Source organism: Caloenas nicobarica, chromosome Z, assembly GCF_036013445.1.
Source record: "Caloenas nicobarica isolate bCalNic1 chromosome Z, bCalNic1.hap1, whole genome shotgun sequence".
In the NCBI taxonomy this organism is placed as follows: domain Eukaryota; kingdom Metazoa; phylum Chordata; class Aves; order Columbiformes; family Columbidae; genus Caloenas; species Caloenas nicobarica.
The window spans coordinates 41,806,990-41,821,316 of NC_088284.1; the positions used below are offsets into that span (position 1 = coordinate 41,806,990).

The 14,327-nt window shown below is 38.8% G+C and overlaps 1 protein-coding gene across 1 annotated transcript in view; it reads left to right on the top strand.

The window, feature by feature from the left end:
• Window positions 1-14,327, top strand: part of ST8SIA4 (ST8 alpha-N-acetyl-neuraminide alpha-2,8-sialyltransferase 4) — a 59,627-nt gene that overhangs the window by 2,341 nt on the left and 42,959 nt on the right. Inside the window, exons 2-3 of the mRNA XM_065657373.1 lie at window positions 3,019-3,150; window positions 13,991-14,248. Coding sequence (XP_065513445.1) covers window positions 3,019-3,150; window positions 13,991-14,248 — 390 coding nt within the window. The remainder of the gene's footprint in view (window positions 1-3,018; window positions 3,151-13,990; window positions 14,249-14,327) is intronic.

The following is a 14,327-nucleotide window of genomic DNA, read 5'->3' on the forward strand; positions in this document are numbered from 1 at the left end:
TTCTCAGATGGAATTCAGGATTCAGAAAGCTGTAGTGGATCAGACCAGCAGCAGACCACCAAACAGTGACAGTGACCTTATTTTAGTGCAAGTTTGGCTTTGGGAAGTGCTTCAGAGGTTCTTCTTGGCCCAGCCACTGATCTGGTTGTCGCCAGTTGTCATATAAAATCCACTTCTCTTTGCACATCACAATCTGATTGAATAATGGTTTATTATTGTTGTATAGAAGAAGAGATGACACTTCAAAATGGCGATTTTTTTTATTTTTGGTCAGCTTATGAGGCACCCACTTATCGAGCTTTTTCAACTTTCCGATTTGCTTCAAATGCCAAATGACCATAGAATGATAGACATTGAGTTCTTCAGCAACTTCTCGTGTAGTTGTAAGAGGGTCAGCTTCAATGATTGCTCTCATTGGTTGTTGTCAACTTCCGATGGCCCACCACTGCGCCTCTGATCCTCAAGGCTCTTGTCTGCTTTGCGAAACTTCGTGAACCACCACTGCACTGTACGTTCATTAGCAGTTCCTGGGCCAAATGCGTTGGTTGATGTTGTGAGTTGTCTCCACTGCTTTACGACCCATTTTGAACTTGAATAAGAAAACTGTTCAAATTTGCCTTTTGGTCTAACATCATTTTCATAGTCTCAACCAAATCTAAAATAAACAGCAAGTAGTAAATCAGCAGCAATAAATCATGAAGCAAGAAAAGCACATTTAAGAATGTATTCCAATATCAAACAGCAAATTTCAACAGCGCAAAAACTGCAATTCCTTTTGCACCAACCTAATATGTAGTCCTTCCTGTCAGACTAGAGGTAGCTGCTAAAATGATTCAGAAATTAGTCATTAGATAGAATCCATGTATATTTGAAAAAAATAGCCCCCTCCAGCTTATAATACATTGACGTGATTTAAAAGCTACTAAAATGAACTGATGATTTAATATCAAATGAAATAAAATGTGTATTTAGTCGTAAATATATATGTCCTTAACACTTTAAAATATAGGTGTAAGGTACTTACACCAAGTCATTAAGTGATATCTCTATTTCCTTGGTATCAGTGAAACTTATTGTGCAATGTGGTGCTGCTCACTTTGGCTAAGGGTATTGGAATACAGTTTCTTTTCCCAGCCTCTCATGCCATCCATTCTTATATAAAGCAGGAAAGAAAATCCTGAGTGTACTACTAGTGTCTGCTGCCACCATTTATGTTACAATTGCCTTTCTCCTAAAGGAAGGGCTCATGCCATTTGGTTATTTTTGACTGGCCACATGGGAAAGCAGAATCACTTTTCCATGTGATGTTCTACATCCGGAAGTACCAGTAATGTAGAACTGTGAATGCACAAGGTGGCCTATTTTATGTTTATTAGTGACACTGCAGGTTAAGTCCCAGATGTTCCAAAATGGACTATGTGCAATTCCAAAGTATGTGATAAACCTAAAGTCAGTTGTGTTCTCATAGCAAAGTTTGCTAGGAAAATTATTGTGAAAGCATGCTTTTATTTAATTGAACAGTAATGACCCTTTACAGATCGAGTAATGAAACATGAATATTATGTGGAATGCAGTGTTTCTTAAACAGTGTTATGTTCTGTTATAGTATATGCTTGAATATAGTTTTTTATATTTAATTAAGTGTCTTCAGGAGAAGACATCTTATTATATTGGTCTGATGGGTCACCAAGGCAAGGTAATTCAGAGTGAAGGTTGACACTGTCACCCACAAATTGCTGTCACACTGTGGCGGCTGTTTCATTTACCTCAGAGAGGATTTGCAATGATTGTAGAAGATACAAAGTAGCACAAATTTATTTCATAGTTCTTTACACAATGAAGAAATTTCTGGAGTAAATTTAGCTTCTTAGGTGCTAGTTTATTTAATATTACTTTAAATGAAAATAAAGTAAAACAATACCAACAAAAAAGAGGTGAGCATGTAAGTGAACACCTTTGTTTTCATGGTAGAACAAATTGCCTATTTTAAAATAGCAAGAAGTATTATTTACATTCTGGTTATTGAATTTAGGGACTTCTGCAGCATCCTCCTATGCCCTCAAGTTAGCATGATTTTGTTAATTTGCATACAGGTCTTGTGCCTACATGATTGCGTGAAGTTGTAGGTTTTTCGGTAGGTGTTGGTCTTACCTATGACTCCATGCAATGTCAGTGCTCAAGTGTGTTGGCATAGAGGGGATGAGGGAAAGAGAGCATTGCTAGTAATGCTGGGTTGGTTTTGATGAGGTGTAGAATACTAGTTTGTTAGTTACAGGGGCTTTTGCAATCATAGCACTTTTTCCACATTACTACGTTACCTCTTTTGTTTATTTAGCTTATTTAATGTCCCACTGCAGGTTAGTTTGAGTTTAGTCTGCTATGTAATTTACCAAATATTGATACCATATATATATATATTAAAATATATACATAGCAGTAATGTTGCTGTAACTCTTACTAAGGGCCAGGATAAGACAACTGAGGTTGTTTCGATGTATGCATACAAAAGTTTCAGGAAGTCTCGAGGAAATGTAGTGGTTCCTATGCCGTTAAACTCCAAAATGCCATGCATGAAAGTTTTTTAGTATCAATAGGAGGCAAAGGGAATCTATTAGGCCATTACTGTAGAACATGAGCAATTGCTAGGGGAAGGATTGAAAGTTAACACTTAATTCTTTGTTTAGCATTGGAAATTTGGAACACAGAAGGGCAGAATCTGCCTCACAAACACACTGAAGTTTGATCCAAGTTCACAATTTGGAGTTTATTATAATTTTTATTATGTCTATTTCATTACAAATATAAGCATATTTATGATCTTAAATTGCATATTCAAGCATTAGATTTAGGTGGCCCATGGATTTCTCACAGGTACAGTTTATTTGATTTGGCAAGCAGAGAGATAATTGCGCTTTTTTGTTGTGAAAAAAAGGAAATACCACTGGTGCTTGTGATGTAAATTACTTAAAAGTAGAGTTAGTATTGATGTAATTGTGTCTTTTCTATGTTGCATTGCAGAGATGGTGAACTGAGTTTGAGCAGATCAATGATCAATAGCTCTGATAAGCTAATTCGAAAGGGTGGCTCTTCAATCTTCCATCATGCTGTACAAGGCTGGAAAATCAATTCTTCTTTGGTACTGGAAATAAGGTGAGTGTCTCAAATAAAAAGCAGTTAATTTTGTATTACCTATCATTCTTTTCATATTGTCTGGTCTGGAAGACAATAATTTGATTTATGGTTGCAGGTGGATGTTTTATAACTACGTATTTAGAATTCAGTGTTAAATGCAACTAAATTACATTAGACTCCAATGTCAAGTCATCTTTCATAAGAATAAATAAAATGTTTTCATCTGGTCAAGCAAACCCATGCAGTCAATATCTACATAATGCATGTCCACGAATGAGTTGGTTGTCTAGAACTCTCTTGCAGTCAGTGGTGAGAAATGGGCACTTTTAGGACATTATTTCCTCTCATCTGAAAGGTCTGAAATAGAACAGATGGAAATATGCTGAACATACCAGTTTTTCTCTCTTAACTACAAAGGAAGCTTAGGCAGACAACTTAGATATAGGAGTCAAGAGCTAGGACATCAGGTGCTGTGAATCCAGCCCCATGTGTGGCTGGTCCAAGTCACAAGGTTGAAAATAGCCATATCTTATGCAGTTTTCTTTCCTGAACTTAGAGAGACTAAAAAGAGTCTTAGGCTGTTGCTGAGGGGGAAAACACACCAGCAGAGTTAAAGTCAGTGATAGTTCCGATGTGTGTTAGTAGTTACAGTGGGTCCACTCACCTTGTGGTCTGAGAGAAGAGAAAGCAGAAACCTTGTAGTGTGTTTTATTGTCATCATATCTTCCCTGTCTTAATCAAGAAGGTGGCCAGTGAGAGAAGTGTATGGAGCATGGGTTGAGAGTGTGGAGGACTAGAAATGTTGCATTCTGTGAAAAATGATAGAAAATAACTATATTTAGCAGCAATCGCATAGCAAGGTAGACTTGATTTTCTTAATATTAAGTTGTTGAATAGGAATTTGATCTATTTAAAATGTGGTTTCTATGTTGTTTCCCTTTCTACCTTTTTTTTTCTTAATTAAAGGACAGCTTACAAAATCTTAAGCAGACAATGTATGAAAGTATGGCTTCTCTGAATGAGGAACTTAGGGCATTTTTTTAATGACTGCTATTTTATGTTCTGAATTCTATAACATGCAGAAGATATGGGTAGCTCAGAAATATATGAAGTTGTAGTAAAGGACTGATGTTCTGGAAGTGTTGTGCTATGGTGGACATAGTGCATCCCTACTGTGAAAGCTGAGGAACACCGTCCGGGTTGGAAAGACTGGCAGGATTTGGGTAGGCAGCAAATTAATACTCTGGAGCCTGCAGCTGTGTCTCAGCTGCCTGGCAAGTGCTCTGTGGAGTCCCCACATCCTGACTGCCTAGACTAAGGAACCCTCAGTCACTCAGCTGCTCCCCAGGCACCTGAGTTTCCTGCTGGTGAAGACCTGGTGGTCACCCTAAAATGCAGCTGAGGTGCAGCTTAGGAATGGAGTTTCTTCCAGGACCGTGTGTTCAGACGCAGCCTGTTTGACTAGTTGTTCCATAAATGCTAAGTTCTGTTCCAATGCAGTCTAGGAAACATAAGGAGATTTTCTATATCAGTAACAGTATTTAAAAGTTTTATGCTGACAATGTAAGTTGGAGAAATATTGAGTGACTTCACAAGAATGCTGTTGAAATGTCAAATCATAGGTTATGGTTCTGACAATTAGGAGAAAGTAGCACACCATTTTACTTGTAAAGTACACTGATTTGGAAGTCATTGAGTGACTAGAAGTAGAGACAAATGATAGCTCTTTTGAGTAATTTTTTTGAAAAATTAAGTGTCGTATTTCAGAAGCATTTTAAACTGATACCCCTTGTTGCTCAAGCCAAACAACAAACAAGTAAAAAATATTACAATAACTTTTTGATTAAGAGAGAAAATGAAGCTTGGCTTATGCTCATTTTTCACCTGTTTCAAAAGCAAAATGCATCATTCAGACAGAGAGCTAAAACAGTAGAGAATGCTTTAGGGGTTTTTTAAGCCTGTTACTACATGTGTATCATCTCAATCTACTAAAATAATGAGTTTCAAAATCAGATTTTTCCTTATTCCTGGTTGGCGGGGGGAGAGTTCTCTCATTTTATAAATTACTAATGTTCTCTTAAGAAGAATCGTGATTATGTGGTAGTTTTTAAAAATTGTGCAGTGAAGAATGTTTTTTGTCTCAGTAATACAGTGAAGAAACATACATATCTTGTGCACTGGTTTAAGCGGTAAGGGTTCCACTTCATCAGCTTAAAGATTTTCTGTACAGTGGACAGCAAAGAGCTGACGTTATTTAGATGTCCACGTTGCTAGTCTTGTTTTGAGATGAAATGTAATAGCTACTATCATCATGAACACCATCACAGAAAGCAGGTATTTTCACTGAACCAGTAAAAGGTTTTAGATTAATGTGAGTTAGGGCTAAAATTTGATATAAATTATATGAAAGGAGTCAGTGCTAACAGCCAGTCATATTCTTTTAAGAAATCCTCTGCTAACATGCATATTGTATTCAGTTACGGTACTCAGTGGTGAGGGAGGGAAGTTTGACGTGCTTTTCCCTGACAAAGCCACATGCAGCCACTTGTGATATGAGTTCCATTCTGATGCTGGTTAAACAATGTGCGTTCTTCTTTCACTTTTACAGGCAGTTTGCTGTACATCTTTCTTTCCTGTCACAGCAGTAAGAAACATCTTAGCTGTAAATGTTTTTACACTTAAACACCCATCAGGACTAGATTAAAATGTGTCTAGCAATCTTGTAGGGTGTTCTCATGGTTAAACTAACTGTTCAGCCCTCCAAAGTACATTACATGTGCCGTGTAGACCATAAAGGTGATTCATACTATCATATTGCAACTACTAATATGAGCAATGGTGGTCTTGTTGTGTGAGGTCGACCATAGCAAGTAATGGTAAGAGAGAAATAACAAAAAAGCACCTGTTGAATAATGTATAAACAGTTAGCAGTTCTTAGCAGTGGAGAAATAATTTGTGAAACCATTGGTGTACAGCATAAAGACATTTCCTAAAACATAAAACGTCCATAAATGGCAGCTACTTTGTGTCTTATGTCAGCTTAATACCCACATTAGTAGTTTTAAAACCTAGAAAATACTTGATAGTGAGTTTTACTTTGTGCGAGGGCTGTTTATCAATAGTATGTCTGGACCTAGTTGGCTGACAGCTGGAATATTATGCCTTGCTATTTACTTTGTTGACCATGGACATCATCTCTGGTCATCTTATTTTTGCTCAGGTTAGTGACAAGTCTATCAGCCTCAAAGGTCCTATGGATTCTTGGCAAGGCCAGGCTCAGATAGGAGTCAATGAGTGAAAAAGCTCCTTTATCAAGACCCCAAGGGAGGATATAGAAAATCTCCACTAGCTTTCTGGTGTCACAAGGTGCTCTCTGGGAATTTGCAGCCAGAAGAGGCAGTTGGGGGAGTGTAGCAGCTCTCTTGGGAGAACAGCAGCCCTTCGGAGATGTTAAGCAGGCATTAGAAGAAAGACCTAGACTTTCTGGGATTGAGGTGGAAATGATGGATATTTTTAATTACTTGAAACTGTAGCAGATTTACTGCCTTGCCAACCATGATTGGTCTGGTGGGAGAGTAGTTTTTCCAATTTGATGTTACCTTCTGATTGCTGACAATGTCTTTGAAGAATAATTGGTAATTCCTGTGCCTCAGGGAAGAAGACTGCTTGCTTGGTTCCCCTTCTGTCTGAATTATTTCAGTCATGAAGAAGAGATAGAATCCACCATCTGCAAGCTTTTGTGTCATAAGTCCTTTCTACTCTCTGTAGCAATGTAAAGGTTTTCCAGTTATGGAAACTACAAAATTTCAGTTGTATTGAAGGCCATACTTGCGGGAAGGAGAGATGTGACTGAGATGGTACAAACCTATCTGGGAAAACCTTCTACACAGGACTGATGCCAGTACATCTGTGACCTGTGTGAAATGAACTAAAGTCTGCTGTCTCTTTTGCTTATTTTTGATTAGATGAGAGTGTTTATGTTGTAAGGAGCAGATGAAGGTTTTGAATTGGAGGAAGGCAAGATGAAAACAAACAAATAAAAAAGTAAAGGATGTATTTATCTCTGCAGTGTAACAGAGAACTCGATGAGTGGAAATTTCCTGCCAGAATAGTGTGAGAGCCTGTAAGATGTTAACAGCATCATGGAAAAAAAAAGTGCAACTTCCTTCTTAGAAGAGTTCAGATTATTATCGTTGTTTATCTTTCAAGTTGATATGAAAGAGCTATGACAAGTCCTTGAAGTGGAAGCAGTAAATACTGAACTGGCAATGGAGCGGTACAATTGCTCTGAAGCTCTTGGAGCAACATTTTAGGGCCAATTGCACTGTTTCTTTCAGACCTTCCATGTCTCTAAGACATGCAAACTGGGGCTCTCTAGTCATAATATAATCGTAATATAGTCATAATAAACCTTATGTGTTTTTTGCCTCCTTAGACCCTTGGCTCAACTGAAACGTCAGTGTTTAGTGTTGGCTGGGGTGGTTAACTCCATTTTTTGACACTAACTTGCTTAACTTCAAAGCTGACATATGACTGGCCTTCATATGGTAAGCAGTAGTTGGGTCACACTCTGTTTAGAAGCCCCATTTTCCTTTTGCATGCCCACTGAAGATTTGTGCCCAACTGGTACATGCTTCAGCTACTGAAGTGACCTGTCCAGTCAAGGGAGAGTGGGGTGCCCTGAAGGGCACAAGGAGGGCTAGAATGGAGGCAGAGCCAGACAGCAACTTCCCCTACTGCAGCATTTCTGGTTGTGTGGTCTTGCACGGGCTGGGGAATGCCAAGAACCTTTCCATGGTAAGTTGCAGTTAGGCATGTTTTTAACAAATCCAAATAGCGAGTTGGACTAGATAACCTTTAGAGTCCCCTTCCAACCCAAACTACTCTGTGATTCTGTGATTTTAAATGCTGCTTTCCTTGAAGATGTTTTCTTAAAACTCCATTCAGACAGAAGCCAAACCCAGTATGGGTGCAAACACTTGCAGTCCCACTGCCTTCTCAAGAGGCCAACAGGAGCTGTAGCTGTAGCCATCTACAAGGGCAGGCTGTGACCTTGTGTTGTCACACAGTTTGTTCTTGTTTTGGTTTTTGGGTTTTTTTTTAATTAAACTGGTTCAACTGGCAAAATGTATGCTTTACTTAGGTCATAGTCCTTGGTGATTTCAAAGGCTGAGAGCACCTTCTGCCTTCCAACTGGAGAGTGTGAAGCAGCATCAGGACTTGCTAGGGTTAGAAAATCAAGTTGTTTAAAGACCTGTGTGAGTCAATCAGAGGAAGCCTGCAGGAAAGCAACAAGAGGGGTCAGAGATATATAACACATGATTTGTCAAATTCAAAAATAAAAGTTTTTTTAAAAGTTGGGTGGCTTCTTAGCCTGAGGTAAATGAAGATTATTGCCAAGAGTATGGAACAGTCTGTCTTCCAAGGCAAGGTTTGAGGAACAAGAACAGGCTTCAGTTGTGGTGGGAAAGATCCAAGCTAGCTGAAGGAATATTGTGCTGCCAATAAGGCTGGGGAAGCACTGGTGTAGACTGTGTGGGGAGTTTGCAGAGTCCTCAGCATGGGAGGTTGTGAGAAGTGTATTAGATAAACATAGCCTGGGATGATGTAGATAAAGGCACATCTTCAGTGAGAGCAGAGCATGGACTACGTAATCACTTAGTTCGTCTCTCTTTCCGTAATGTGATTGCTGGTGAGCTAGCCCAGCGTCCTGCATACTGGCAATGCACTTAAGGGGTTTCCCCTCATGGTTGGAGTCCAGACAAGACCAAATGCCCCAGCAGTGAGGATTTCTGCCTTGCTTGAAAGGAATTATTTTCCCAGGAAAAGTGTTGGAGATAATTTCAGTGGTCTAAAAATACAAATCTATTTGTAATCTTAAAAGTCAGATGTATAAGCAATATATTTTCTTTCCTTAATCCACACAATTCTGAGGGAGATGAGGGAGAGTTTGCCGTTAAATAAGAGTTGTGTAGTACAAAGACTACAGTACAAAATAAAGCCAGTAAAGTGCACATAAGTAGAAAAATGTGACCATGTTACCCCAGAGTAATATTAGGTTGGTGCAAAAGGAATTGCAGTTTTTGCATTGTTGAAATTTGCTGTTTGATATTGGAATACATTCTTAAATAAATGTGGTTATGTTATACATGATTTTAATGCGCTTTTCTTGCTTTATGTTTTTTTGCTGCTGACTTACTACTTGCTGTTTATTTTAGATTTGGTTTAGACTATGAAAATGATGTTAGACAAAAAGCAAATTTGAGCAATTTTCTTATTCAAGTTCAAAATGGGTCATAAAGCAGTGGAGACAACTCACAACATCAACCAACGCATTTGGCCCAGGAACTGCTAATGAACGTACAGTGCAGTGGTGGTTCAAGAAGTTCCGCAAAGGAGACAAGAGCCTTGAAGATCAGGAGTGTAGTAGCTGGCCATCGGAAGTTGACAACGACCAATTGAGAGCAATCTTCGAAGCTGATCCTCCTAGAACTACACCAGAAGTTGCCAAAGAACTCAACGTTGACCATTCTATGGTCATTCGGCATTTGAAGCAAATTGGAAAGTTGAAAAAGCTTGATAAGCGGGCGCCTCATAAACTGATAAAAAATAAAAACAATCATCATTTTGAAGTGTCATCTTCTATACAACAACGAACCATTTTTCAATCAGATTGTGATGCGCAACGAAAAGTGGATTTCATACGACAACTGGCGACAACCAGCTCAGCAGCTGGGCCAAGAAGAACCTCTGAAGCACTTCCCAAAGCCAAACTTGCACTAAAATAAGGTCACTGTCACTGTTTGGTGGTCTGCTGCTGGTCTGATCCACTACAGCTTTCTGAATCCCGGTGAACCCATTCCATCTGAGAAGGATGCTCAGCAAATTGATGAGATGCACAGAAAACTACAACACCTGCAGCCGGCATTGTTCAACAGAAAGAGACCGATTCTTCTCCACGGCAACACCCAACTGCACGTCACACAACCAACACTTCAAAAGTTTAACGAATTGAGCTACAAAGTTTTGCCTCATCCGCCCTATTCACCTGACTTCTCACCAACTGACTACCACTTCTTCAGGCATCTCGATGACTTTTTTCAGGGAAAACGCTTCCGCAACCACCAGGATGCAGAAAACGCTTTCCAAGAGTTTGTCGAATCCCGAAACACAGATTTTTACTCTACAGGAATAAACAAACTTATTTCTCATTGACAAAATGTGTTGATTGTAATGGTTCCTATTTTGATTAATAAAGATGTGTTTGAGCCTAGTTAAAATGATTTAAAATTAATAGTCCAAAACCACAATTACTTTTGCACCAGACTAATATATATTTTTATCATTTGGAAAGCTTTCCAGAGACAATGATCTCTGCTACATGTACTTTATCAGATAACTGGGAGTTGTAGTTGGTATTTAAATACTAGGAACATCTGTTTCTGGTTATCAAAGAAATACCCTAGAACAACCACAGATTGTGACATTGTGTTTCCTTGAATCATGTGAACATGTTACAAACAGCTGCTTGGCTTCAGATAAGGGTGAGCCACGTCTGCATCACCTGACCGCAAAGGGCTCAGGCCACACTCCACATACAGTTTTATTCTTCAAAACAAAACTTGAAGACCACCTCAAATAAAACAGTTTCCTTACACTTTTTAGCTTAAGGTTGCAGAACACCTTTACTTGAAGGTTTACTGAAATTCATGCTGATTTGTTTTCTTCATCTAGTTGAGTTTACTTTTGAATTTTATATGCAGCTGGATGTGAATTAGCACTTATTTAAAATTATTTTGTTATGTCTGTTTAATCAAAATAACCGTGTGCTATTTTCAGTGCTCTTTGTGGGGCGGAACAGATGTTTAAACAAGTTCTTCTTATTAAGCAGCATCAAGACTGACTGAGACACTCATGTTTGTACTTTCAGTTTTTGTCATATTCCTTAATATATTTTTTTTCTCTTAGCAGTTACGTGAAAATGGAAAGTAGTACTATCCACATGGTACAGATGAGTCAGTAGCACAGAGGAACTTAAAACAGTAGCATGAGACATTCTTAATCATATTTCTTTCAGTATTAAAAGATATCTGGATACAGTGAGATGAATCAGTTAAAATATTTAAATGTTAGCAGTATTACACATCTCTTATACAAGGTTTCTTGTACAAGGTACTGTAATATGTGTGCATATATTTAATGGACTATGCTACTGACAACTTCAGATGAGAAAACATTTTTAAATGTGTGAGAAGATATTAGGATTCAGTGACTTTTGCTCATCTCAGAATTTTATTGAAAAATAAATTCCATAGACATTTTGAAATTTCAGCTCTGTTAAATAAGTGGTTGATTATCTGAGTCTAATTGAGGCCCCCTTGAAACCCTTTGGAGGACTTCTGTGAGCAGATAGATAGATAGATAACCTTTGACTGTAAGTAACTGAATTAATAATGGAAATCAATGTGCTTTTATTTTTTTTGGCAGTGTTTGCAAAACTTCATTGTTTCTTTTGCAAAAGTGCCTTGCCTGGCCTTACCAAAAGCTTTAGACACTCAGGATTTTAATGTTATCTATCCTGCTCCGTTACGCTGAGTCCTTCATATGCCTCAGCACAAGCTGCCTTTGCTCTGGTACTGTTTCATTAACACGTGACAGCTGTAACGGACAGCCCAAGATTTTATTCCCTTTTTGTTTTGTTTTGTTTGCTTTTTCCTTTTTGTCCTGGTTTAAGAGATGGGAGGAAACACTTTTTTAAGGTCAGTTCCAGAATGAGTATTTTGTGTCACTGGTTCAGACATATTCTTCCCTTTTGAGGCAGTGACACAAGCTGGCTGGTAAGCATGGTGTTCTTATAGTTCATCCATTTTCACTTGCGAGGGATTATTTCTGCTTTATGTCTCTCAGTGGGTGTTGCAACTGCTGGAGTGGCATCTCTAGTTACCTTTTCCTGTTTTGATCTGCTCTAAGGAAGTTCTGTTCTAAAAGCTTACTATGTAAAAATAGCATTCTCTTACTCAACAAAATGTCTACTCTGTTTTAAATTGCACCTTACCTGAAGACAGCAGTGGAAAATATAAAGTTATTGATTTTCGTCTTGTCTTTTCAGAGTTGCAGAGGCAAAAGTTTCTGTTTGAGTTAACACGTGAACACCCTGCCCCAGCTCAGCGCTCCCCGGGTGTTCCTTAAGTATATTGTACTTCAGGGTGTGCTTAAGTTCAGATGCAATCTTTATGCCTCTTCAAAACATACGTGCTTTGCAGAGCAGGGGCAGACACAAGTTTGTAAAGCTTTGCTCATTTTCAAGCCTGGGCTATCAGTGGCTTCTGCAACTCTGGTCTGGAATCCCTTCCAGCTATTTATACCAAGGATAAGTGTGCAGTGAAAACCGCTCCACACTGCCAGTGCAGGTATCAGTCATCACACAGCTGCAGTCATTCAAAGTGTGTTTTTTTGAATTCATGTATTGAAAGTGTGTCAGTTTTTAGACCCCTGCCCTCACCCTCATAAGCAGGTACAATAACCATGATTTCTTCAGCTGGCGTTTAGGTGGACATTCTTCACCTGTTACTTGCTGTGGACTTGGAGTATACAACTGTTTAATTGCCATAGTTCACTCAACACATGATAGCTTGTTACACGCTCATGTCTTGATCGTGTGCATCTGAACCTGGCTAATAGTTTAAACAATAATTTGCAGAGAGGCAAGATAAAGGATTGGGCAGATCTGATTTAAAACCTGATAGAGTTTGTAAGTGTTTCTATGAGTTTAGGTCACTGCTTGACTAGACCCTGAGCTGCAGTAATTTAATTTGCAGTGTTTTAAAGCTGATTTTGTTTAAAGTGGCAAAAAAGACTGTGAGTGTTCTTATTTCAAGTTAATAAGGATAACTTTTGCTGAACTTCAGTTAATTAGGAGCAAGTTGATGCTCAACTGAATATGTTATTCTTATGCTGAAATAAGAACCTGTAAGAAAACATGGCCATTCCTGAACCAAGCTGATTTGTGAGAGATGAGATTGTAGTAGGGCATTTACTTCTTAAATCATAAATACTTCATATATTAAACTATGTTTCTATGAAAACAAACTGTTCTCATAATTTTTCGAATATGTGTTTATTCCAGAGTTTTGTAAAATACTCAAAAATCCTATGCCTTCTATTTTTCTAAAATATCTCCCTTACAAGGAAAGGCTGAGGGAGCTGGGTCTCTTTAGCTTGGAGAAGAGGAGACTGAGGGGTGACCTCATCAATGTTTATAAATATATAAAGGGTGGGTGTCGCGAGGATGGAGCCAGGCTCTTCTCAGTGACAACCAACAGTAAGACAAAGGGTAATGGGTTCAAGCTGGAACACAAGAGGTTCCACTTAAATTTGAGAAGAAACTTCTTCTCAGTGAGGGTGACGGAACACTGGAACAGGCTGCCCAGGGAGGTTGTGGATTCTCCTTCTCTGGAGACATTCAAAACCCACCTGGACGCCTTCCTGTGTAACCTCATCTGGGTGTTCCTGCTCTGGCAGGGGGATTGGACTAGATGATCTTTCGAGGTTCCTTCCAATCCCTAACATTCTGTGATTCTGTAATTTCCCTTGGTGTCTCAGAGCCCTTGTTCATAGGAAGTCATTAAGCTCTATTGCTGTAGTATTTACATTTAGTATTGTAACCAAGATTTGAACTGTGTCTTAACAGCTTTGCTCTAACTCCATCCTAGACCATGGGAAATGGCCTTAGTCTATCTGACACTGTCTACCCTCTGCTTTGTGTTGTATGCTTTGTACAGACTGTATTACTATTAGATAAACTCCATGCAAGCAGTTGAGTGTTGGGTTTTATCTGTGCATTTCTCCCTCAACCCAGAAAGAACATTCTTCGATTCTTGGATGCTGAAAGAGATGTCTCAGTGGTGAAAAGTAGCTTCAAGCCAGGAGATGTAATCCATTATGTACTGGACAGACGTCGCACCCTAAACATTTCTCAGGATTTGCACAGCCTTCTCCCTGAAGTTTCCCCAATGAAAAATCGTCGATTTAAGAACTGTGCAGTTGTTGGGAATTCTGGCATCCTTCTGGACAGTGGATGTGGAAAAGACATTGATAGCCATGACTTTGTTATAAGGTAAGTTTTCATCTGCTGTTGAAGTTACAGCCTGCTATATTCCTTGGACAAAAGCTGGGAGAAGTGTTTTAATCTGAGA